General features: G+C 38.7%; 1 protein-coding gene across 1 annotated transcript in view; it reads left to right on the forward strand.

Moving 5' to 3' along the window:
- LOC110472633 (uncharacterized) overlaps positions 1 to 27,133 on the forward strand; it is a 93,148-nt gene that overhangs the window by 21,364 nt on the left and 44,651 nt on the right. Inside the window, exons 3-7 of the mRNA XM_021534487.2 lie at positions 4,046 to 4,112; positions 4,424 to 4,600; positions 15,970 to 16,056; positions 19,297 to 19,380; positions 23,849 to 24,018. Coding sequence (XP_021390162.1) covers positions 4,046 to 4,112; positions 4,424 to 4,600; positions 15,970 to 16,056; positions 19,297 to 19,380; positions 23,849 to 24,018 — 585 coding nt within the window. The remainder of the gene's footprint in view (positions 1 to 4,045; positions 4,113 to 4,423; positions 4,601 to 15,969; positions 16,057 to 19,296; positions 19,381 to 23,848; positions 24,019 to 27,133) is intronic.

The following is a 27,133-nucleotide window of genomic DNA, read 5'->3' on the forward strand; positions in this document are numbered from 1 at the left end:
GAACACCTAATTTAATTTCATGAAAGAGACATAACATGCCAGTATGTGTATGAATCTAAGGTATGCATTTCCTAAAAGGGACTAAAACTCTGTCATTCCAAAGTTGCTCTTCTTTTTGACTTCCAGCTTGCATGGGGACTGCTGTCTGGAAGCAGTAACTTTAACTTTAACTCTAAGGCTGCTGATGAGGTCTGTCTGTGTGATCTTCGTAAGCAGATAAGGGTAGGGAGACAGCTCAGAGCAGAGCTTGTTTACAGCAGGACAGAAGAAAACAGCTAGACATAAATTAGGGCTGACGGTTTCATGAAGCACAATTGGTTGATCACAGATTCAATATGACTGCCCTGAACTGAGCGATGATCCGTACAGTATGCAAAATTCACTTTCTTGCTGGTCTGTGCCCACCAGCCTTCCAGCAGCTTTCCCAGAGCCCCTCAGCCACGGCTTTGAGTGGAACCAGAGCTGAACGCAGCATTGTTGTACCCAATTCCTTTTGACAACAATCACATTCTTTTAAAAACTTCATAGGTTTTAGTTGTCACTGGTTATAAATGAGGGTTTTTGCCGTCGCCATTGCTGCTGCTGCTGCTGTTGTTGTGGTGCTCGCCGCTCTCCCAGAGATGCGAGTGCTGCAGGTTCTGGTACTCTTGCTTTTCCTTTGTTTCCGCCGGTATCAGAAAGCAGGCGGTGTGTTTTAATGACGGCGGTGTGCAAAAAAGCTTTTAAAGGTTTAGGTCCCTTTTTGAGTGACATGGCAATTAGTCTGCACTGTGCTCAAACACTTCTAACTCTCCTTGTCTTTGCAGTAGTGCAGCACACTCAAGGCAAAAAGACATTAAAAAAATTAAAAGGCAGGACTTCTTGTTTTTCAGCAACAGTCATGGAGATTTGAGGTAGGACAAATTGCTACCAGCAGCAAGATCACCCTTTAAACTCAACTTTACAGGCAAGGGACATCCCCTTTTTGTGTGCTGGTTGTGGATGGACAGATCTGATGCATTTGGTTTGCGGATGCAAGTTGTAACCCTGTCACCGCATGTGTAAACCAGCACAGCCTTTGCATCACTTGAGGCTCTGGCTTCAGGTTGTGCAACTTTTTTTTTTTTTTTTTAATGCTTTTTTATGTTTATTTTGGGATAATGCTCTGTAATCAGAGTGGAGGCTTTCTGTAAGGATGTGTGTTCATGTGCATTTGTCTCGGTATGCTCACACAACTGGACTTTGCCTGCAAACAATCCAAATGGTCACTGAAAGCATTTATTTAATTTTCTGTTGGAAACCTAAGTTTTTCAGGTATGTACAAATTGATTAAAGAACATTTGCTTTAGACATAAATTTGCATAAATACATACATTAAGTAGTAGTGACTAATGATAAAATGAATGTAAAATGCAACTGGATAATTTCCTGCCTATTCTCTGATGAGAAGGCAAAGTACTGTAAGGGTAGGAGGATTGGGAAAGGAAACCTAAAATAAAAAGCAGAGGAAATAGTGTTATTTACACAACTTAAAATTGCTCATGTGTAAAAGAGAGAAGGATGAGGAAATTGGCTGGAAATAGGTATGAAAGGAAAATGTCTTCTAATTTCCTCTCAAGCACAAAGTGACAAGAACATGTGTTGATTACACAAAGGCCACCCCTGAAATACTCTGTTATTCAGCTATGTTGAGAAGTAACACTGGATGAATTAAACTCTGCTGCTGGAAATCACATACTGCTTTCATTCTAAAAAATATGAAAAACATATATTCAAGACCTGATCACATTAAGGGACAAGGGCATCATCTCTTTTCAGTACGTAAGGATCACAAGCCTGTTCCATTAATTACCTGAAAGTTCTTGTTGGCATTTGACTGAAGTACCAAATAATTTACTCATTTATTCACTGAAAAATACAAAATTTAGTGTTAACTGTATTAAATAATTAAAAAAAAAAAAAAAAACAACCAAAACCCAGAACCCCTGAAAGATCCAACACCTCAACAACCTCCCCAAAACAAGACAAAAAACTCCCCAAAATTCCAAACAATAAAAACCCTAAAACACACAAATACATTCCAGAATCCACTGCAGTACACATCTTTATTATATATAGGGAAAGAGGAATGCCTTTTTTTCTTCTTTGTGCTGTGAAAGGAGCTTGTGCATTTTCCAGACCATAACAGTTGAAAGCTGACTATGGACAATATAGTGAGCACTTAGTTTTGCTAGGGAAAGCTGACATGCAGAAGGAATACACAGAATCTAATGCAGATCATCTTAATTCCGTCAGTTACAGATGTGTACTGATTTATACCACTTGAAAATTTGCCCCAGAATTTTTGTCTAGATATTGCTTTTTTTTAGCTGCTAACAGGAAGTTGAAGGTTTTGTGTGGTGATTATACACAGCATAGTAAGAATAATTGTCACACAGCAGTGTTACAAATACTCTGGGATCTTTAAAAGTGGCTCAATTAAAATTTTATGACATGCAGGAATGTAGCAATTCTTTAATATTGCAAAGCACACATAATTTTGAAGATAGTAACTGAGCAATTGTGTATTTTTGAAAAATCAGAAGCAGTATGGTGAATTTCTGAACCTATTGAACTCCTATCAAAATTATCATTAACTTCAGTTGTACTGCATGTGGCTTGCAGGAATTTTTTCTCTTATTTATTTATTGTAGCTTTCAGAATGTGTCTGGACATTTTTACATATTTGCTTTTTAGTAGGGTATTAGTCTTAATTTACAGGATGTCCAATGTTTCTAGAAAACCATACAGACATATGCATATATACATGTATAAATATGAAGATATTAATATCTATAGTAACCTGTCAGTGGTATGGTTCAGTTATTTTTGACAGGTTTATTGATTGTGTCTGCTGCAAGTGCTGTTTTGTTACTGGAAATTGACACCCACAATCAAACGGGAAAGATGGATGCTTTAAAAACTGCAATTTTTCAATGATTCTTGTAATTAATCCTTTAATATTGACAGTTTCCAGGAGCTGTGTTGCCAGGAGTGGTCTTTATCACTGGACAATTAAGGAACTGGCTTGAAAAAATAATGCTGTTTTTGGAAGCTGCCATGTGATGTTCTAAAATAAATGGGTCTGAACTGTTGTCTTACTTTGGTTTTGCATTTGATTAATATTCCCAGGTATGGTTTTTTTTAGGTAATCTTTGCTTGTTTTGATTGTCAATGTCTGAAATAGGGTCTGTAGCCACATACCAGACCACGTGTGGCTCTTGCCCAATGTGACTTTAGGTATTACACAGAGACAGTGTTCAGCACTTGGACCTTCCTTAGTTCAGTGTGACCACATAATTTTTGAGCCTTGCTTGCCCATGGGAATGACTGTGAAACTTGTCAGAGTTAAGGTTCTGTGAGATCTCCTGCTGTATGGTTTCACCATAACCCTTGTTGGTATCTCTCTAATATTAAATGAACTTTTCGCTGTTGTAATGAGTCCTGCTTCCCCTCTCCCCTGGACTGTGAATTCTCTTTTGTGACGCTTCATTTAAAATTGTTTTGGTTCTCTTTTTATTCTGTTGAGTTGTATGAAAGGGTAGAGCTCATTCATTTTTAGGTCCTCTGTGATGAACAGATACACTGGTTATGTAAGCGGACTTAGAAAATAGGAGGACGGGGGAATATCAGGGAAGTCTGTCTATAAATATGCTATATAACCAAACTTTTCTAAATGAAGCACTGCTGTTCTGCAAGTGAAATAGTGCAGTTGCTGTTGAATGCATACTGGGAGACAAGTCTTATAATGTTCTTCATTTGTTAGAGGTTTCTTTGCATTAATTAAAATTGGGGGAAAACAAAGTATTTTAATGTGACCTTCATTTGGCATTTGTTTCAACTTTTCTTCTATTTTATTTAATTCTTCCACTTCTGTTGTTCAATTAGTGTTTGACCCCTTTAGCAGAGATTTAAATTAAATGACATTTCAATGCCATCTCATATTTAAAATACTGTGTTAGTTGTGGATCATAAAGGATGATCTTCGTTCTTTAGCTAATTTATTCATTTAACAATTTCCCTCCAGAAGTTCCAGCAGAAGGCTCTGAAGCAAACTAAGCAGAAGAAATCCAAGTCGGCTGAATTTCTGATGGGTGAGCCTTGCTTGATGAGTTATTGCTCATAATTTGTGTAAGGATTAATTAACTAATTACAGACAAATGGCTGTGGGCGAAATTTTGCTCTTGCTTGTCAGGGTGCAATTTGTAATTATTTTAATCATTTATTCTTTCTTTTTTTTTTTTTTTTTTTTTTAGAGTTAATTTTAACCTAATTCTGTTTTGGCGACATTTGAGGACGATACACTTGAGTCTTTCAGCAAAGGAATTACTAGAAGGAATTTTCTGCTTGTCATTGAAATACACTTTGCTATAATGTGCTCTTCTGACCTCCTTGTTTTCTATAGTAAAAGAAGAGAGAGCAGCAACAGAAGGCATTGAAAATCCAGCTTTTAACATCAGCAGCACAGATCTTTCAGCATATCAGACTTCAGAAGAGAAAGTTATTAGACATGACAAGCCAGATAGCACCCTTGCAGCTCACCAACAAAAACTCAGGCTGCAAGCCCATGCTGAACCAAGAGGTGAGACATCAAACCTGATTAGCCTCAAACGCAGCAACAGTGGTTGTGTTCCCCGTCCAACCTGCACGCTCCGTGGCCTGCGCTGGGCGTTGCCATCCTGGCATGTCCGAGCAGGCGCCCTGCAAACCCTGGGTAGGAAATCCAACACGCTCCCAAAACACATGGGCTGTCTAAATATTTAGAGACCTGGGCTTTGTCTCCACGCTCAAGTGACTCCCTGTGATGGGGTGCAGGTTTTGTGGGCTGTCTGCCAGCGGGAGGGAGTGTCGGGAGTTGGTGCTCATGGCAGCGCTTCCTCCTGATTTGGATTGAGCTGGGGTTTGGAGGCACTGCAGCCAGTCTGAGCACACAGATGCTGCTCCCTTGCTGGCTCCCTTGCATTGAATAGTTTTAAACAGCTTACAGATCCATGATTGATTGTTGTCCTTAGGTCTCCCATATGCCCTCAGTCAATCGACATCTTGCCTCTGCTTCATCTTTCATTGTTTTTTTTCAGCCAGTGTTGCTCAGATGCTTGGAGCCGAGTCCTGTTCACTTGGCTTGTTCAGGGGAGCAATCCTGGATTTTCAGCTCAGGTTATATGCAGCACCTAAAAGAACTGCTGCCTTGGGAAGCAATTTCTGTTTATTATTTTGTTTTATCCAAACTATAAGGAGCTTCACTTATGTCAGTTTTCCTTTTGCAGAGGTTTGATATATTTTAATCTATTATTTAATTACTCAATTTTGAATTATTATTAATCCTGGATGTTAGGGAAAATGGTTATCTTAGTAATTCAGTGAGGAAGCAGGTACCAAAGTAACTGGTGTGGCTTGGAAGAGTCCTGATCAGCCACCATCTCCCATCAAACTCAGAAGTGGAGGTGCTGCTTGCTAAGTACCCTTGCCCACTGTGAACCCCGGTATTTGAATGGGTAAGTGCAGACCGATGAGCAGACCTTCAGGCAGTAATTTTTTAAACATTGGACCTTGTTGTGTTAAGATTTTATCCTTGCGGGACTGGAGGGCTCACGGCTCCTAATGGCTTCTTGCAAAATTAGGTTTGGCTTTCCATTTAGCCTTCATGTGACTCTCTGCAGTGCCACATGGAGCAGGAATTCTTCGTCTTTCCTTTGCAGACTGTCAGAACAGTGATTAAGCAGACAAAGGGATTGATTGTTTTTTAATGAAATAGTCTATCTGGCAAAAAATGAAGTCGGGCTCACTGGAGACTATCCATGCTTTCAGTCGCCTCTTCAGAAATTCATGAATAGTTCCCTCAAGAAAACAACACTATGTTTTAAAAGCTTGAAATGCGTTTTTAAACATTTTGATTTTTCATCTTAAGTAGCATTTTGTTAAAAAAAAATCCTAGCTGAATGTAGTCTTTGTGAAAGGAATAGAAATTGTTCCATTTTGCCTGGAATGCAATGCCTTGAGACAATGCTAAGTGTTTCTGTAATGGGAGAGGAAAGCTTGCCGAGAGTTGGAAAATTTTGTTTCCCAACACTGTGTCTCCCTTCTCGACCTTCTGTTCATCCAGTTAGCCAAAAGATCAGTTATTCACATAGCTCTGCCTCTAAGTCAAGGAGCTATTAAAAAGTAATCATCCATTTATACCATCGTAAGAAAGTCTAGATTGGAAAATATCTCTAGAGATCATCTGGTCTAACCTTGCATTGAATTATTCTTAGTCTAACTTGTGTCAGCACTTGTTTGGCAATCACATGGACCAGTTAAAATTTATCAAAAGCTGCTAATAAGCCAACATCTTCAAACATGAAATCTGGGAAAAAAAATCCTCAAGTACCTCATGAGCTAAATTTCCTATTTCCAAGTGTAACAATTCTTTGTTAAAGAGGAAAAGAGAAAAGCCAGCTGCATAGGTAAACACATTATCACATTAGTGTAGTAATGTATAAATAGTAATATTTCACAGTCCTCAGTGAAGACTAGGTCTACAGGTACTTTATGTCTGCATGCATCAGTCTTTTGAGATCTGGGTCCTCCAGAACTCAAGGGATCAGTTCTTTGAGCCTACCTTCCTTTGATCCAAGTTCATAGATGCTTTGCATAGCTGGTGCCATTTAATTTTATAGCAAAACCAGGCATGGTGCTGAACACTATTGCCATCTTCTATCACAGGGGAAACATTTCCACAGCATTCTCTCCTGCCCCTCTGCTCTCAGGAACCACTATGCAGTTCACAAGAGATAGCACAGTATTCTCCCTTTTTTCCGCCTGGGATGCACGACTTGCACTCCATGCTGGAAGCTATTTCTCTAGGGGAGTGTGCCCATACACCAAGCACAACAGCATAGCCCATGCAAAAAAAACCCCAAAACTGTTTCAGGCTCTGCACCACCCCCTTTCCATTTTCTCCTCTTCTTCTCCAGAAGCTAATAAAATATTCTCCTTTTTTGGAGTTACCTCCCTTCACAGCTGCTGGCTGCTCTTCCAGCTCTCAGCCTCCAGGCTTAAGTTCAGTTGCTTACTCAATTGGGAATGGCATTTGTCAATTCTAATGCTTGGTGCTAAACTGTGCAACTTAAAATCAGTTATAACCTTGAGCAAAATTATTTAATTGCAGGATTTAGCAGATTACAGGTTGAGAACACTATATAAACATCAGGCTGGGTTTTCAGGCTAAGCAGTTGGAGGCAAGGCAGAGAGATGGCATTGCCTTTCTATTATCTTTCCACCTATCGCCCATGTTGTTAATGGCAGCAAATAATAGCCACAGGGGTTGCTATAATTTCCTCCACCTGGCAACAGTGTCACAGGCTGTTCCTCTGTCAGCAATTGCCAGAGGGAAGTGTTCTCTAGAAAAACCTCCACCTACTTTGAGATGTCTTCTTGCGCACCTCCATACTACATTTACTGGGAAGCAGTGTGAGTAGTCAGCTGCATGTTCAAGACAGCCTTAAAACTTGTTTCTGGAATTGGCAATTTGTCTGCACAGGGGGTCCTTTACAGAACACCCCTTACCTGGATATTAAATAGCAAGTGGAAAGGCCCAATTCACTCTAAATTGTCTGCACCTGCCCCCAAAGAACTTAATTCACATATATGTTTGTGCTTTTTTCATTTTTTTTCCTCCTATAATAGAATATATTTTAGAAAGAGGAGTTTGCAAATTCATTCTTATTTGCAGGAAGTTTATTAATATTTTTGGTATTTTTGTTCAGAGAGTTTTTCACTTTTCAAATGAGATTGGTGGGGGCTGTTCTTGTGACTCAAAGTGCAAGGCTCCTGAATCCTTTGCTTGTGGGGAAACTGGGGCAGAGTGTGAGACCTTCTCTGCTGTCAGCATGCAGACTTTTGACAGAAATAAAAGCTCTGATCCTAAGTCCGTTCCTGTTTTCATTAGGTCATTCTGTATCTTTCACTCTTCTATTTTCTATGATGGACAAAATCCCAGATTTTATCATCACTGGTAGCCTGTTGTTTAAGACTAGGGCAGTGAGTAACTTTTTCTGCTCTTTGCTCTTCATCATCAGTGAAGTCCTGGTACTATTGTTAAATGTTATAATCACCCAGGGGGACTACTTGGCTATTTACTCAGATTAATCTCCTGATTTTTCAGTCAACTGATTGGTTTCTATCCTATTTTCTCTTCTGGATTCTATGCTGACTTTTTGCTGATTGCTGCTGTCACCTTAATTTATTTCATATATTGCTTATGAAATTAAGTTAATCTAGCAGCAGCCTTGTAGTTGACAAACTGTATTTTTTTTATTTCTTAAAACACTCAGTTTCCTCATGGCTAAATCCAACCAACCCTTCTGCCTTTCTCCCCCGCATCAAACATTGAATTGCAGAGATTTTCATGATGGCCACCCCATTGGAAGGTCTAATAGATAAATTACCCTGGGAAAAATATTAGGGGTTACATCACCCAAATCTTCAAGAACCTGTGTCCACCAGCTCCTCAGTTGTCAGACACTTGATCTCAAGGTGAGTCAGTATCAGTTTTTCTCTTTTCTCTAGAGGGATTTACAACTAAAATACTTTGAAGAGTGTCCTGAAATTCAGGCTGGCTTGGTAAAATTCCTAAAATTCAGGCTGCCAAGCAAAGAGCTTCCAGCAAAATGTCATGACAGAAACACCAAACTTCCAGGAATAATTCTATCTTTGTCTGACAGCAGAAGACAAGGGCAATTGCTCAACTTCAGATGGATGATGTACTTAGGATTTTATTGTAGACCTGCAAAGCAGATGTTATTGTGTTTTAGCATTCAGTACATTTTTTCCTCAGCTGCTATCAGAAAAAGTCCAAGTGCCTTATACCAGTCTGCGCTTTTTAGTGCTCATCACAGCGATACACAGATTTGGTCTAGCTAATGCTGAGAAAGAGCCCTGTGGGATGGCACTGCTCACATCGCCACAAGACAGGTAAAATTTCCAGCCCAACCATACAGAGAGAATTTATGTCAGATCAAATTAGAATGGGATCTTTCTGCGGTGTCAGCCACACATGCAAACTGCAGAATCCAGGGATGGGGCTTTTTGGGCATACTCCTACTGCAGGGCCTACCTTGTAGCTGGTGGCTGCATGGGCACCTTTGGAGACTGTGATATTCTGTGGCTTTTGCAAGGAAGATAAAGGAAAGGCTAATTGTGTTCTCCTGTATGCTGTGCACTGGTAAACGGCTTGAGGCAGTCTGACCCTAAATATTGATGATTCAGGTTAACATTGTCTCCAGATGACAAGAAGTATTCATTTTTTTCCCTATTTATCCCCAATACACAAATATTTTTGCAAAACTAGATTATCTCCTAAAATAAAGAAGCTCTAATTAATTCTACCATTTTATCTGCAACAGGCACTGTTAACATCTCATATCATGCTCCAATAAATTTGCCCACAGAGATTAACAACATCTGAGGGGAGAAAGAAAAGGAAAAATGGAGGGAAAGAAAGCCTTTTTAATTGAAGACCAGGAAGTATTATTCTAATTAGCCCAGGTACAGAATGGCATTAGCATGGCTATACTGCTTCTGGAAGCAAATTAGTGTCTGCGTGGATCTCTGCTGCATCCTCTCCAAGCTGCAGAGCTAGGCTGGGTGTACCTAACACAGCGCTGCAGATGTCCTACAGGGAAAATCCCACTGTAAAGTAGAGCATCTCTGCTCCTTATCAAAAGCTAAAATAGAGAGAAGTCTTTGCTAAGAAACAGTTGCTGACAAAAGATGTTCAAATGTGTAAGGACAATGTAAGGCCTTCCTTTAAGAATGTAACCAGGCCAGAACCTTGATGTAGGAATACACAGGTGAAAAATCTTTGTGAAGGAGCCATGTGGGATACCAGATTGCTAAAAGTATCAGCAACTGCATTGAGTTCAGCCTGTTTATAGAGGGCTAGGGGCTGACACTTTTTGAATGAGTCTAATTTTATTCCAAAGAAGTGGCAGGAACCCATTGGAGAAACAGCAAACAGGCATCTGCTGTAAATTCAAGTTTGTGCTGCATATGAAAGAAATGGGAGCTTGCAACACTCCTGATTTGTGCTGGACAAAGTGATTTGCATAAAGGATGGGACCAGAAATATGAATCAAAACTGTACACTTTTTTTTTTCCTTAAACAATGGCAAAGTTTATATCTAATAATTCAAGTTCTATGTATGTGGTTCCATGCTTTCTGATTCCAACAGGGACTTTGAAATGGAAATGCCAAACTTGGTATGCAGGGCATGATGGATCACCATGTATGCATAGGAATAAAAGGGTTGTCATTGGAAGTAATTTTGCGTTGAATTACACAATGTGTAATCCAATTGAAATCAGCAGAACGGCACAAGGTGTAATGTAGTGTGCAAAACGTGATCCATTGCATGCAATTTTAACGGGGATACCGCACTACTCATCTAAGTAATGTGCTAAAATTGAATTTGTGAAAGGTAGGGGGAGAAGAATTGTGAAGAATGGATGCATTTTATAATTGGGAAAATACTTTTTCAGAATGTGACAGAATATATATATATTTAAGGCTAATTTATTGCACTTGGAAATTGTTTGCTTCATAATAATGCTGTCAGAGCCTCAAAATTTGACATGTTACCCCACTGGCATAGAGTGGGACCAGCCAAGCCTGTCAGCCTGGGAGAACTTGGTATCCATTTTCCCCATTGATGTGTGTCACATTATCTAATACCGCTCCTAAAAGAACTCCATCATCATCATCAGTAAATCTTTTTCTCATGCCCTCAACCAACAGCGTTTCCCAGGAAAAGTAGCAGGTCTCAAACTGGCATCCCTTGGCACAGTGCCCTCTGTTGCCTGCAGGAAAAGAAAAAGGGGAAAAAGAACTAATTCCCATGCTGTGCCTTTGCTCACACAGCAGAGAAGGGGGGTAAGTCTTGCAGGACTGGAGTTGGGAGTAAAAAATTGTGGGTGCTGTGAGGGAGATGCGGTGCTTTTCAGGGTCTGGGGCAGGCACAGCACGATCTGCACTGCTCAGGCTCAGGAACAGCCTCCTTGCCAGTGTTCTGTCAAAGCTGACGAGTGAGTTTATTCAAGACTTGCAATATGAACATAGACACAGTTATCTGATTTCCTCATTACCTACTGTGTCTGCTGAGGATAAGAAGAATGACATATGATACCTTTGAAATATTTTTTAAAAAATTAGGATGTTGCCTGATTTAACGAGCTGTATTTTCAGGATAAAATCTACTGTCCAGCCACTGGCCAAATGCTCTTCAGTATGAAGGTGCCATTAACATGTAATTTTTCATTGAATACTATTAATGAAATTTAGAAGCTCTGTGTAAAAATACCTACCACTCTTCCATATATTTGATACTCTGGAATAAAGTTGCACCACCAGGAATCTTATTTTAGATCTACAAAGAAAATATTTGTCTATACATATAATATAGAAAATAATGTTAGATGTGTATATCTCAAATAGACATGAGCTGAGGTAAATGTGATCAGTATAATAATAGTAATAATAATCAAGAATGCAAACTAAAAATATAGCTTCTGACTAACATTAATTTTTTTTCCTTGAAAAAATGAGAATGGAAAATAAACACTGTTTTATGGACTACATATTAATTCACTATGTTCTACAAGACTGTGGTTTTATTCTTAGCATCTTCATAACATTTGGATATGAGTAATTATAGCAATAGAAAATTTTGGAGTAAAATCCTCTATTTTTTCTTGTGAAATTTTCCTACATTATTTTCCAGTTTTAAGTCACTGCCTATATGAAGTGAGAACTTATAAATTTACTGGCAGTCCATTCAGTTTTTCACTGTGCAGGAACTCCTACTATTTAAGCAGTTTTCACTGATGATTTTTCTTTGGTTCTGCATTCGCTGAGATTCTTTTTAAGGTGAAAGTCTTCTTTTTTTTCTCTTGTTCTTTAATTCTTTATTCTTTTGAATGATTTTTTTTAGAGTTCTTAATAGATTTTTTCAAAGTACGAAGTAGAATAAAAGACTCAAATAAGCAACTTGTAGGTATCAAACTTTGTCAGTATAGGTACTGAATCATGAAAATGGGTGGGAGTGCTAGTCACAGAAACCATCAAGACCTGAGGCAGGGTGAGTGAAGTAGCTGGAAATGCTGGAAGTCACCCTTTCCCTTCCTTCTAATCTCAAGTCTTAGTTCTTCCTGGCCAAGTTGAGGAGGTTACTTTTTTTTCGGAGGATATTCCAGTCTGACACCAGGATACTGCTTTGGCTCTCATAAAGAAGTGGGGAAATATGTTATCACAGAGCCTTCAGTCTGGGCTGCCCAAAGGGTCTTGTCTGCTAAGTAAAATGAAAAGTATCCCCAGGGAAATAAGTTGAGTTCTGTTGAATGGAGAATGTGAGTATTTGCTATGATGTTCCTTAATAGGAATTGCAGCTGAAATCAATGCTTTAAGTCAGGTGTGGGGAAGGAGGACTACTCTTTTCCATTCCCAGCTGCATCACTATGTTTCAAAAGCACTTTGGGTCAAAATGCTGTCTCAGGCTGGAATTTAATCTTTGAAAAATGCTTCTGTCTTATTCTATCTGATGCAAAAGGCTTCTAAGGGTTGCCTTAGTAATGCCCAGTAATGTTCTCCCAAGTCATTGGTAGACATGTGTTGACCATGCTGCTGTCTGGAAAGGGACTTGTTACTTATCATGGCAAGTTTGTGCAGACCATAATCTGCATACTGTCTTCTAAAAAGGATGGCTTATGCCAAATTTTTTTTCTCCTATCCTGAAAATCAAGCTTCACACTGAAAAAAAGCATCAGTAATTTTTTATTCAAGCTTTTAGTAGTCAGTCATCTGGCTATTGATAATTCCTTAATTTTTACTTTGATCGGGAGTCATTTAACAAATCCAACAGAGTTTTGTCTATTCTTTCATTAAACTAAAAACCTAGATCAGTTATACAACATAAATGGAATAATGGCCTGTTATCGCAATTCCGTGCTATAACTTTCATGTGTAATTGATATGGACTACCTGATCTCTCCGTGGAGTAGAGGACAACATAGAAATTCAGCTTAGTCATGCCTTTCCTGTGTGGTATTCTCAGGACATACATGGCATAATTGACTACAGATGTCTTAGTTTAAAAGCCATCTTTTAAGTTTCATCCAGTCCTAGTAATTCGTGTACAGTCCCATGGGCTGTATCCAAGGATTATGCTAATTTTATTAGCAACTCCTCTTGCTTTAATTAAACTGTATAAATTCCCATCTGGTCACTGTTGTGCCAACACCCTTCTTTCCATTTTTATTTTAATGTATAGATAATTTGTGGGTTTGCATTTCAATTCTGATTTCCTGAATTATCCATAATGTTTTTCACATGAAATAACACGATTTTGAGGGGTGAACTGGACTTCAAATTGAACTAATGGGTTTGAGGGGATCTCTGGATCAAAGCAAAGACCCAAGTTTCTAAAGTTGGCCAGGTCTTTTTGGGAGCAGTTTGTCAAAGTAATTTGCCCTGTTGAAAGCACGCACCTATATGGTGCTGTTCAAAATACCTACAAGCAAGCTCTGTATTAACATTTACTGTGTTTATACCACAAAGCAGAGCAATGTGAATTCCTTAGTAGACTGTTAATTTACATGTTATACACTTTCAAATATTTCCAAAAGCAAATGTGAAATGATTAGTAATCTGTTCACATGCTCACAAAATGTTATTAGCAAAATGCCTTGGGCAGTGTGTTATGTTGACTAAAATTGATAATTTTGTATTTTAAAACTAAAGCAACTCCCACTGCCCCTAAATAATTTTAGGACCTGCCCAGAGCCCAGACCTCCTAGTCACACCACTTCTCAAGGTGTGTGTTGAGCTGAGGGGGTAAAAACCAAGGAACCCACAAATAGCAACATCCCCTACCCAGAGCAGTGACCTAAGGTTTGAGTGATTCAGCTCCTGTGAAAATCTCAATTAAAGTTTCCTGTGGAATCCTGCAATTTAAAATGGCTTGTTATCATTAATATCACTGTGAGGAAGTGATTCTGTTGTTTACCACTTGTTCTGCTTATGTAAGTTTTAAAGTGTGCATGTTGCTCTGAAGAAATCAAACCTGGTGGTTCTTTTTCCTTCTGCATAACTGTCTGTCACCAGCTGTGTGTGGTTCTGACAGAGCCAAAGCCCTGGACAAAATATCTCATGCTCCTCAAAGTGTTTAGGTTTTTCTGTTTTTTTTTTTTTTTTTTGAAGAGGACCAGAGAGCAAGCTATTTAATGGTATTTGTTAATATATCTTTTTTTGAATAATGGTTTCCATGCCTTGCAGATTCAAATATAACATGACACTTCCTCCTAAATGCCAATTATTCTGTCCAGAAGAGTTGCCCAAAGTCTGCTCCTCAAAGTTACACACCAGACCCACACGGGATATTAAAATTCAATAAAAGCTGTTGTGATAATACGATTGTGCTAAAAGTCTATGCCATAGCTGAATATTATTTGTATGGGTGCAGAATACGTTCCAGCAATTTACATTTACAGCTATGAAGTAATTGAATAAAGAAATGCATCATCATTTTCTTTTTTAGCACGTAGGTGAATTATTTTACCAACATGTGAAAGGGTGTTCATATAACATCATGGTGCTTTCTGCTAGAGAAAAACAATTACAGTGAATAAGGTAGAATGGCTCTGTTATTGCAGTACATAAGACTTTGATTACATACTGCCAAGATTCATACCAGCCTAGTAGTTGTTGACAGATAAAGTAACAAAAATGAAACTCATTTATTTTTTCTTTATTGAGACCTCAAGGTAAAGCAAATTTTCACTTCTTGTACTTACTACATTGAAGGAACAGAGACTGACAGTCAAAATGTGCCAGTCCAGAAATATAAATTAAACCTAGTTTCATATCAAAGTTTCATTTAGTCTCTGAAAAGGAGCTGCTTCTTGGATTATTTTTGATCCTAAAACAAATACACTGTAGACCACTGTAGTGTATCTTGGATGAATTAACCCCCTCATACATTTAGCTTTAATGTATTTTCCAGGATATGCATCTATGTCTATTCAAGCAATTAAAATATTTGTTATGGACTTAATTATTTTGCTTTTTTCCCTGTTTAATAACAATTTACAGTATTTGCAAACCCAGTGAACATGTGGATGGTTTTCACAGAGAGTAGCACTTTTGCTAAAGAAAATGCATATTTTGAGAAAAGGCCTTCCCTCTCTGCTTGTGTAAGGAAAATTCTTCTGGCTTTCCCCATCAGTTCTTCTAGGCAGCTAGATACTGTGCTATTTTATGATAATTTTAAGAGAATTTTTTTGGTAAATTTGTTTATTTTCTAAAGACCAGATAAAAGTAGCTTTTAAAATAGCCAAGTACTGAAATGAGTGGGTTTATCCCATCAAAATCTTGGATTAGTTACCTGGTCCAACTGAACTTAATTGCTGTTCAGATTAATGAGGCAGTTTCCTGGTATCTCCTCCGTAATTAAACACTTCTCTGGTTCAATAAGGTATTAAAGATGCACCAGACATTGAAACCTCAGTGGTGAAATTTAAAACTGTTGAAATTGGAGAGGTCAGCTGTGAAATACAAATTCCTTTGCAGTATGGAAAATTCACTTGTACGGTATGTTTAAAAAGAATAATTTGACTTATATTGGGGATGCTGTATTTGTAAAAATTTTTCTTATCTTTCTGCCATCTAAATGTGAGAATTTTTTTCATTAGTTCCTGAGAAAAAGTAACATAAAGTGCACTTGTTTCCCGAATTACCTTTTCTGACCTTTCACAAGATGATAATTGCAGTACCAGTAGGCTTAGAGGACTTGTTAAAAAAATTAAGCTTGTAAAGTAGCAAAAAATGCCCCTTTGCTTGCTGGTGTCGATTTCAAAATTAACATTTTAGTTCATGTGCTTCTAATAATCGTTGACCCTTACTTCATGTGCTTTCCACAGGAAATGAATACAGCAGAAATTACTTTGACCCGTTGATGGGTGAGGAAATAAACCCAAGGCAGTGTGGGATGGAGGTCAGTGAGGAAGGTGAGGCAGAATTAAGTATGTAATTTTGGTGTCAGAATATTCTTTTCCATTCATGAAAATGAGGTGTCAGAGATCACATATGCAGTTCTATTTAAATATTGAGGTTTACAATTTAAATTCTAAGCCTTAACTGCTCTGAACACGATAGGCAGTATACACAGACTTTGATGAAGGACAGTGAGTTAATGGGCAGGTAAGAATGAGGCTGTTCTGTATTAACTTTGCTCTTGTAGCAAAATGAAGCTCGCTCTGAGAGCGTTGTCTACACCATATGCTTTTTAATTAATGAAGTTAGTCCAGAACTGAGCGCTAAGCTCTAACTTTTTCACAATCCTGCTCCCAAAGTCTTCCTCGGAGAGCACTTTTATTACGGAGTTGAATGTGTGTTTGCCTAACAGAAGGAAACTCTAGAGTGAGTAAAAGTGCACGAGGAGGCTTTTTTGCTTTTCTTTTTTGCCAGTTTAGGCGAGATATTTAGTTTTGCTTCTCTGTGGGCGATAGCAACCAGTGGGAGGGTGTGTCTGCAGAGCTGGAAGAGCAGAAGGTTTGCATAGGTATGAGAAGAGATTAACCAGGAGGTATTGTCTAGCAGAGGAAATTCTCCTCTGCTGTCACAGCTCTTAGATAAAAAGGGTGGGAACGGGCCTGCCTGAATTTGCATGGACTTAAGTAAGAGCATCATCGTGGTAATGAAGTGCTTAGCTCTGCACCGAGTGCGTTGGCCCGGCTCCTGTTGTTAAGCACTAACAAGACGATAGCACGCAAGAGCCAGCTCTCCTGTGTTACCTTGCTAGCCCTTTGCTTTTCTAGAGCCTGTGCTTATTTGTACTGCAGAGACTCTCTAGGTGCACAGCTGAAGTCAGATCAAAAAAAAGTTATCTATTGTAATGTGTATAAAAGTCGTTCACTTCTGAAAGTCATGAGAAACTCTGAGTACATTTAGAGGTTTTAAACTTTGGAGACAAAAACTTGTGTGATTGAAAAAAGCAGGCTCTATTGCATATAACTAACTTGAATTTCTGTGGTCTGGTGAAAAAAAAAAATCAAGGTTGATCAAGGTTGGATTATATCTAATCCAAATAGTTTCCCCATTCATTGTGTAGGATAGCAGTGTAATACCTTGGAAGTCAATTTCTGGCTCAGGGTTTTTAAAGGAAAGATTTTTTTCCTGTTGGTCCTGCCTTGGTTCATCTTATGAAAAGGCTTTATGACTCATAATCTGCTTCATAACCAGAGAATGAAAAGCAGATTAGATTTATGTATCTGTGCATGTATGCCTGAAATCATGTACGGACAGAGCGGTGACATAAGGGATATACGGAAATACAGTTCTCACTGGGAGGAGATCTTCTGTTGACTGTGTTGAAGAGGTTGAGTGATAAACTTAGCCATAAATGGTGATTTTTTACTGTATGGTGGGGGTTTATTTATTTTAGAATTTGGAACAGACTCTTAGTCCATTAACTTGCAGGGTTTGGAGTAGAGAGATGGTTTTAGTCAATTGCATATCATGCTAAGCCTGAGGTCCATGTGTGAAGAGCTGTCTTTTGGTGGTCCTCCTTTTTCTTCCTGGCAAAAATATTGCTCAAAGGTTGGGATAACTCTTGCTTATTAAAAGTCAAATAGCAATAGTATCAGCCTCAGCTTGGCTCCGTGGACCCCTGTAGAGCAGTTCTAATGCTGTATTTACCAGTATCTCTGCCAAGAGCAAAACATTTACCTTGCAGATATTGGTAAGGTGCCTGGACATAGTCCTGGGTACCTTGGCTCTGCTTGAGCAGGGGGAACTGGGCTAGATGGACTCCAGAGGTGCCTTCCTGCCTTAAGCACTCTGATCTGTCAGTATTTACAGACCAGGCTCACTGTCTGGCTTCTTTTTCCTTGCAGAAGTTTTAAATTAGTGGAAGTACCTTTGTATGTAGTGGATGGATTTAAAAAAGATGGTCAGAAATAAAACTTGGTCCTACATGGTCATCCCCTGATTGGAAACCATACTGGTTTGCATCTTCTTTTCAGCTAGCAGCTTGTCATGAGCAAGAGTCAAAACCAGAAAAACATGAAGAAATCAGGGCACACTTTGAAGTTACACTCTTTTTATAATTTTAGGAAGCCAGGCTCAATGACCAAAGAGAGTATCTAGTGAAAAGAAAATCTTAGCCACTAACTATTCTTTAATGGGTTATTATGTGAAAATGAAGATATTGGCAATTATCTTTTCTATATTTGATAAATTAGATTTGTTCTGGAAATTTGTATGAGTTCATTATGCCCTGAGAACAAACAATGTCCCACTGTGGATTTGCTTGCCACCTTGCCAAGGGAACATTTCAATGTTGCAGGCTAAAAGAAATGTAAAAGATTCTATACTTTCAGAAGAGCTTTGCAGAAGCCACTACTCTCTTTAAAAGATGAGTGTAACCGAAAAACTTGCCTCTGAAATTTCATGGGAAAACAAATTTATTTTTTGAGATTCTATTGAGCACTTAAAGAGGACCACCCAAGCTTGCATGTAGCTGTACTTCAATCCACCTGCCTTGTATGCATTTCTTTGGTCTTCTATCTGCCTGTCTTCACTGACAGCTTAGAGAACTCAGGGTCTGGGAGATCTGGAGAGAAAATGGTCCCAGTTGCTCATTTCTCCCCTGAATGTAGAACCTTAAAGTAAATTTTTTTTTTTAGGTCTCATGGAAAAGGGTAAGTGTGCATGTCCTTTGCTGCTTTTTAAAATGTGCAGATATTACTGAAAATTTGAATGAGTAACCAGCCACAAATTCAAAATTCGTAGAGTGTTGTAATGACTACTCATATTAGATAATTTGTTAGTATTATGGACAGCAAGGTAAAATTTCTAATGAAGATCCAAAATCATGTTAGAATAAATTGGGAATTTTGATTTTCATTAAGAGTCAAATAGAATTCATCTGGCAATTTGAATATAAACAGTCATTTCAGCTACTCTATTAGCAGAATTTATAAGCCAGTTTCAGTTCAGATCAACATACAATATTGCTCACCATTTAAAATTATATGACTATATTTTTTTATTTGAATTGTCTTGCTTCAAACAAGTGGCTGTAATTTTATTCTGAGCTATGTAACTAGCACTGTAAAAACTATCTTCAAGTGTCAAAGGACTTCCTAACTTTTGTATTTTTATATCTTTGCTTTTCATTTAAAATAGTATTTCCTGAAATACTACTGGAAGAAACTATAGCTGTTTCACTGTTGTTTTTTTTTAAGATCCTGTGAAATTTGATGAGAAAATCCTTTACTCTAAACTGATGAAGCTTCTAGATGAAGAAAACAAGATGCTGGACTTCCAAGGTACGTAACAAAGTCAATTGCGTAAAGAAAAATAAAACTCTTTTGAGTCTGCATGTGGGAAGGAGAGAGGGTAATCCATCCCCTTGAACTCGGAAGTCAAAGAGATGATGATTTTAATGCAATTCTGTAAGGTCTTTTTCTCCAAATGTTTTTGTTTTGTGTCATGTTTATGTGGTTTTAACTGTAACTTAAGTGGCGTGCTTTCTCTAGATTGCTTCACTGTATGCTGAATTCCACACTTACGAAGGGAGGCTGGAAATGTTGCTTATGTGCTCAAATCTAGCAATGGAAATCCTTATTTAAGCTGATAAATGTGTAGGCAATTTTTCTGATGCACAGGTCATGTTACACTGTTTCAGGTTATCTATACAAGAATTTACACTAACAGATGAGTAAGAAAATGTTTTCCGTGGCTTTGTTAGAAAATACAAATTGATGTTCCATCTACAATAAAAACAATGAGAAGAGATTTCTTCACCTCAAGCAAATGACCTTACTTTGGTTTCACTTATTAAAACCTAGCTGATTCATGAGATCTTTACCGTCACAGCCTTTTTACAAGGCCCATGACTGCTGCTCTCCTCTGGTTCATTCCAGAACTGATGTTTGTACAAGTCCAGCTCAGAGCTGTCCTTGTATGTTTTGCCTAACCACCCCCTCCTTTTTCAGCAGATCTTTTGTGCAAAATTATTTTGTGTCATTTGTATCTGTATGAGGAGGCTTCCTCTTGTATTTCAGCAATACATGGACCTACTCTGTCAGACAGAGCAGGCGGTTGCCTACGGCACTGGAGCTCCAGGAGCTGCAACTTGTTTTATGGTTATTTAGTTTATAAGCAACTTTGTTCTAGAAGAGGGAAATGTTTTCATCTGCCTAGAGTTGCAAAATCTCTTGAAGTGGCACTGGTCATATCGGTAACATCTTTGAAACCCATTTTATCTCATTTTGAATGCAAGGGGGAAAAAGTGCAATCATCACAACTAAATTCATGCAGATAGTTTAATCAAAACCCTTTAACTTATTAGCAAGATCTCAATTGTTCTATGTTAATGTAAATTCTGTGTCATGCAAATGCATCAGCATGCGTGTCTCACACTCCATGTGCACATCAGAGTCCCCTGTGCAGGCGTGAAGGCAGCAAATGGGGTACACACTGCAGGCCACTGATGTTGTGTGTCTCAAGCTGTGCCTCAGTGCTTTTATTTCTTAAAAGTGCCATGATGGGTATCAGAGCTAGTCCTGTGGGTGAAGCTGCACACTGTTCTAGCTGAATTTATTACTTTTCTTTGCTTGGGTGAAGCAAATCCAGAAAATAGACATGTAGGTTTTGCAGTTTCCACCTCTGTGCATATATCAGGGTGTATTTATTTCTGCCTGTGTTTTTTACTCCCACTATTTGAACTAGTTGGTCACTTCCAGCCCTTCTTTTTTTAACAGGGAGCAAGTCTCACATGTAGGACTTCCCTACCAGTTTTATGGAAGTGGGCAGTTGAACAGAGCAGACAAGCATTATTAATGTCTCCACCGAGGGAAAAGCTAATATGGGAGCTTGACCCTTATTAGAAACAGAAAAACCATAGAAAACTAGGATTCATTTGGTTCCACTCTTATAGAACTGCTTCGTTATTTCATTTGGCCACTGAGCTGAAAAATCACGTAGTCATACAGTCCTAATTAATAGATGATCCCCAAAGGAAAGGAAAGAACATGGCTCAGAATTTATATAATTGTATATTTAAAGCATTTTTGGCTGAGTAACCTGTTGGTCACTCTTGTGGTATGTGTTATTTTCATATTATAAGGCAACTTAAAAAGCTTTGTTTTTAAAGATATAGACTACATATTTTTACCTTGCATTTTTGTCAATATACAGTTGTGATCCATTAACATTTTAAATTATGATACATGAATGCTATATAAAGTAATTTCTATTATATTGTTCTTTGACAAGAACCAAAAAATTGAATTTTAGGTGTCTGCATGAGGCTTCAGCACTGAACTCTTTTAGATACAATTTTTGCATGGTTTTCTAGACCAGGTAGCCAAAATTATTTTTCCATATGGAGTTTGTTGCAGCTTTATGCATCAAACTCATCCTGAGGTGTAGTCTGCTGCTGAATATATCCTTTGAATTATCATCTCAGTATATAAGTTGATGTTGTCTAATGGACAAATACAGAAGTAAACAAAGTCACAAGTGGTCATGCTAATACTGGAGAGATTGTTTTAAATACAATAGCAATTGTAAATACAGCCTGTGCTGAAGTGATTTTAGCTACAAGGAAAGCATGACTCGCAGGGTTAGGTACATCCAAAGCAAGGAAAACTTTTGATGCCCATGCTAACAACTTGAAGCAAGTTCTTAATTAGTTTATCAATCCATTAATGAATTTTCAGACATTTTATCCTCTGTGTATGGCAGAGCCACAGTATCCTACTGTGTAAAGTAGTAGAATTTTTAATACTGGCTACTTTTGTACAGGGGGTATTTTGTTCCTTTGCTTTTGGTCAACTATTACTTGAGGGCATGATCCTCCAGCCTGTGGAGGATCACAGGTTCAAACAAGGACCAACCTGATGCTGGACAAGTTTGAGAAGTTTCTTTGCAAAGACACTGTGGAAGGAGCAGATCAGCTGAATTAATCCTGTTCTCTCTTTGTTTCCAATGCAGGCAAATGAACAACTGTGCTTAAGTGAGCATATGTACCTTTTAATAAATTTTTTTTCAAAACTAAACTGTAATTTATCACTCTATTTTTCAGAGTTGCTTGCCTTGAAAAGGCTTTTGAAAATGCTCTCTTCTTCTTCTCTTTTTTGACAAAACGTATGATAATGAGTCCAGCGTCTTCCACCAAAATTGAGTTCACTTGATAGGATTCCTCACAAAAAATAAAAAAACACAAAAAAGAAGAAGTATATTTTGTCGAATTGCTTCATGTCTATAATTCTGAACCAAATGGTTTTATTCCCTTTTTGACAATTGCTGTACCCTTTGACAGGAATCTACTTCCCAGGATGTAAACTTTCCATGCTCCTGTGAAAGCAGTAAAGCAGCTGATTTATACCAGCTGAGCATATGGCCCGTTGTGTACAGCACAGTGTCAAGGGGAACAAGAGATGCTCAATCTTCTGCTTTTGGCAATGTTTCTTTTTCCCATGCTTCCTGGGTTTTCTCTCTCCTAGCCAAACCCTTAATGTTACAGTAAATTTAAATGTAAATATTGTTTTGTTTTTGCAGTTAATAGTTGTAGGTCAAATCACTTTTCATTAGGTTTGTAAAGTGCTACATGAAGAGCTGTGTACCCTAAGGTAATGGTTTGAGTTGTTTATATCTACTGTACATTTCCCCCAACATGATTTTGAATTGTATCCTGTTGTAATTAAATGGAAAACCCACCCTACTTCCTGTGTGTTGGTGGCATCGAGGTGATTTAAGTACTCGGGAGGCTTAACAATTAAAGTCATTAAACAATGAGCAGTGAGCAAAACTGGAAATGTTAATAGCCTGAGTTTTATCTTTCCTTTTCTGGTCTTCATTAGAGAATGAAAGACTTCAAAGGAGACTGAGGGGAAAAACCTCTGTTTTAACTGCTTTCATGTTGTAGGATGGACAAAGAGAAGCAAATAACTAGATATGGCAATTTCTTTAAGAGATAGGCACAGAGAACTATAAAAGCTTACACACAGAAATATGAAGCAAGACAGATAGATGTGGGCAATCTGATATCTGTTATTTTTTAGTGACCCTAATGTGCAAAATGTGCATGAGCAAAAATTGTTGTCATTATTTATGATCCAAACTAGTATTAGTACTGTATCAGATACCAATGAGAGGATTTAAAATTTTTTAATATAGCATGATCAATTAAACTGAAAAAAAACAAGGTTTCTCTTTAAGGCTGACTATATGATTGGGATTTATTTTTATTTATGTGGTGCATGTACCCTTTAGTTCTGCATATGTCACTACAGAGAAATGAGGGGAATGGTGTGGGTGAGAGCAGAACTGGACCCACTTAGTTAGGCAGGAGCTGCATGCATACACTATGGAAAGGAATCTAATCATTTGGGGTGAGTTGAAAAGAAGATGAAATACTTGATGTAGCTTCCTAAAACTCCCATTCAATTGCAGTTATTGCTCCTCTTCCTCAAGAAGTAATGCCAATATTGTTCCAAATCCCAATCCCTCTAAGATTAACAGGTGAGCAAAGTGCCAGTGGAAATGTAGATTATGCCTTTTAAAAAGTACCTAAAGAACAAGCTGCACATACTAAATTTATATCTGAATTCAGATGTTGCACTTGAGGATGCTTTTCCTGGTACTGGCACTTGGCACCTGTCAGTTGTGTTACTGATGCTGTTTCATATTTAAAGTGTTGGTGGGTCAAACATACTAACTGAGAAGGTAGTAACCAGTGCATGAACTCCCATTTGCTGAGAGATAGTCTGCCACTTTTGTTTCAAGCAGCCTGTGTCGTCAGTGAAGATTTTCCGGACCCTGTAATACCTGTCAGCTCCAGTAAGGCATGCGACCTTCGCAGGGAGCTTGAAGATGAAGAGATTCCTTCATATATCGAACAGTTTGAGAGAGATGTTCAGAATGACATAATTCTGCTTGGCAGCTTTTCACTGGAGCAGGTCAGAGTTAAGAACTATAAGACAATTTTATCACTTGCTTCACAACATGATGCTGGCTTGTTAACCTTGTACACCCCAATTCTGTTTCTCTGCCTGGTGATACTATATTGAAAGAGGAAAGGATAACCATTGTCACTGGCATGCTTTATGTGACTGGCACTTTGCTAAGCTAACAGCAGGACCTTTATCTTTGTCTCCATTTCAGTGTGAATAAAAATAGATTGCCTTCATGCTTTCTTTCCTAAATAGTGGAGGATCTCTGACTGCTATGCAGTAATATTGCAATTGAGTTTCAATCAAGAGACTAAGTCTAGGACATCTCTCTCTGCCACATTTAACAGAGGCTTATTCATCAGTGAGCAAGTTCGGATTGGAGCCCAGGGAGGATTTATGCAGCAATGTTCATTGTGTGGAGGATAAGATTATTTCCCTATTATAAATCTGTTATGTTTGTCAGGGTGGCAAAGCTCTCTAAGGTTTTCTTTTTGTCATTTATGGCATAAAGAGACAAGTTCTGGTTCATGTTGACAAAGGCACAAGTTTGCAGGGCTGATACTTTTGGGCACCTAATGACCATTTATCCCTTTGAAAAATCTCATACTAAGACTAGAGGACAGGAAGAGAGATTAATTGATGAATCTATCATTTTTAATTAGCAACATGAGAACAGCGCACTGGCTCTGATGGGCTTAAAATAGGTTATCCAGTGACTGATGGTGATCTAAGCTTTCTTTTATTTTCAGAGAAAGTCTTTAGATTTTTTTTTCCACTGCAGGACTAAACCTTATCATTGCCTTCTGCATGATGGTGAGGGACACAATTCTCTTCCTTACTGCTTTCCTCTAAATCCTGTAGCTATATTTAATTCCTTGTGACTTTTTATAGCTGTATGCATCATGCACAGAAGGTGGTATGGGTAATACTGTTCAGAGAATGTGAAATGGAAGGGAACTGTGAGGGAAAAGGACTTTGATGGTACTGAGAACCTCATCTGCCCCAAGGGATGGATGGAGAATGAACCTGGGAATCGGTGAAATCAAAGAGCTGCACCTTTCCAGAAGGTTATAATGTGTTGAGAATTTGCACTTTAACTATATTTGGGCTATTCAGATATCCCCAAAGATTCATGAGGCTCTGTGACACCTGAAGGAACATAATAGGTGTGTCAAAACTTTGTTTACCCTCCCTCTAAACATGGTCACATGGCTGATCATCTTAATTGGAATATTTTTGGAGGTGTTCAGTGTATTTTGTTTCCTAGACGGAAACAATCTATCTGGTCACCCCAAAACTACATTATGCTTTTAAACTGACAACTACATAAGTGAATTTACATTTAATACAATACAATAGTGCTTTTCTTTCTTATATTAGTCCAAAAGAAAGGAAATCCTCATTTAGTGTGATTGGTTGAGCTGGTCTACCATGATTTTTCAGAGAGGCACTCATTCTTTACTTGGCAACAAAGAGGTCTTGAGTGCCCATGTTTTCTGTCCATTTCTCTCACACATCTCTAACTTCAAGATTTCATGTCCTGCTAAGGAATTTAGTCCCAGTGACATGGTATTAGCTGTCACATATGCATTCTGCAATGCACAGAGTAAGAAGAGGATCCCTGTAAAATCTGTATTGTCTTCTGGATCACTGATCTATACATCCATCCCTTCCTTAAAAGACTACAGAAATGGTGTATTCAGTCTCTTTTGAGCAGAATATAGAAGAGCTGACATTGGAAGTAGATGCTGCGAATACATGTCATTGTATTGGGTTTTGGTAGTTGTGGGGGTGGCTACAGGAATGGCTTCTGTGAGAAGCTGGCAGAAGCTTCCCCCTATATCTAGCCATTCCCTCATGGCTTCAAGATGGACCAAACACTGGCCAAAGCTAGGCCAATTAGAAATGGTGGTAACACTGCTGTGATAATGTATTTAAATAGATGAAAAAAAAAAAAAAAAAAAAAAAAAGCAGGCAAGGTATTGCACAGTTGTAATTGTGGCCAGAGAAAAGCAGAGTGAGAATATGTGAGAGGAGCAGCCCTGCAGACACCAGGCAAGGTCAGTGGAGAAGGAGGGGGAGGAGGTGGTGGAACAGAGATTCTGCCTGTGGTGCAGACCATGGTGAAGCCGCTGTTCCCCTGCAGCCCATGGAGGACCCTGGGGATACAGAGATCCACCTGCAGCCCATGGAGGAGCTCACAGCAGAGCAGGTGGATCCTGAGAGGAGACTGGGATCCTGTGGGAGGCCCATGAGGCCCATGCTGGTTCATGGTCCTGGTGGGACCTGCAGACCCATGGAGAGGAATCTATGCTGGAGCAGGTTTCCTGGTAGGACTTGTGATCATGTGGGGGACTCACACTAGAGCAGCTTGTCTCTGAAGGACCTCATTGTGTGAAAGAATGACACTAGAGCAGTTTGTGGAGTACTGTTGCCATGGGATGGACCCATGCTGAGGAAGTTCATGGAGAGCTGAGCTTTAACTGGACCCCAAGCTGAAGCAGGGAAACGACTCCTCTCCCTGAGCAGTGGCAGGAGCAGCCTGTGATGGTCTGACAGTAACCCCCATTCCGTTTCCTGGGCTGGTGTGGGGGGCAGGTAGAGCTAGGAAGAAGAGAGGGCTAGAACAGAGGTGTTTGTAAGGCCTTATTTTCTTTGTCAGTATCCTGTCCTGATTTTGTTAGTAATAAATTCAATTAACATTTCCAATTCTAACCTGTTTTGCCAGATTATTTTTAGTGAGAAATCTCTCCCAGCCCTTATCTCGACCCATGAACCCTTCATTGCATTTTCCATCCCTTGTCCTTCTGCAGGGGGGAGTGACAGAAGGCTTTGGTGGGTACCTGGTATCCAGCCATAGTCAACCCACTACAGTCATATTGGTATACCAAGACTTCTAGCAATAATGTGAGCATGCTAATTCTTGTTTAATTGATCTTCTTTATTCTTTAATGGACATCTTTACTCTTTGATCCATGGATATACCCCTGCAGCATTTCAGCGTTGATGCTTTTCCACAACAACTACAGGTTAATTGTTAGACTGCTGCCATGGTCTTCAGAATCTGTTGCTGCTGACTTTGGGATGCTCCAGATTTTGTTGCTTGAATGTATGTTTATTG

Source organism: Lonchura striata, chromosome 1 (assembly GCF_046129695.1).
Source record: "Lonchura striata isolate bLonStr1 chromosome 1, bLonStr1.mat, whole genome shotgun sequence".
NCBI lineage: Eukaryota > Metazoa > Chordata > Aves > Passeriformes > Estrildidae > Lonchura > Lonchura striata.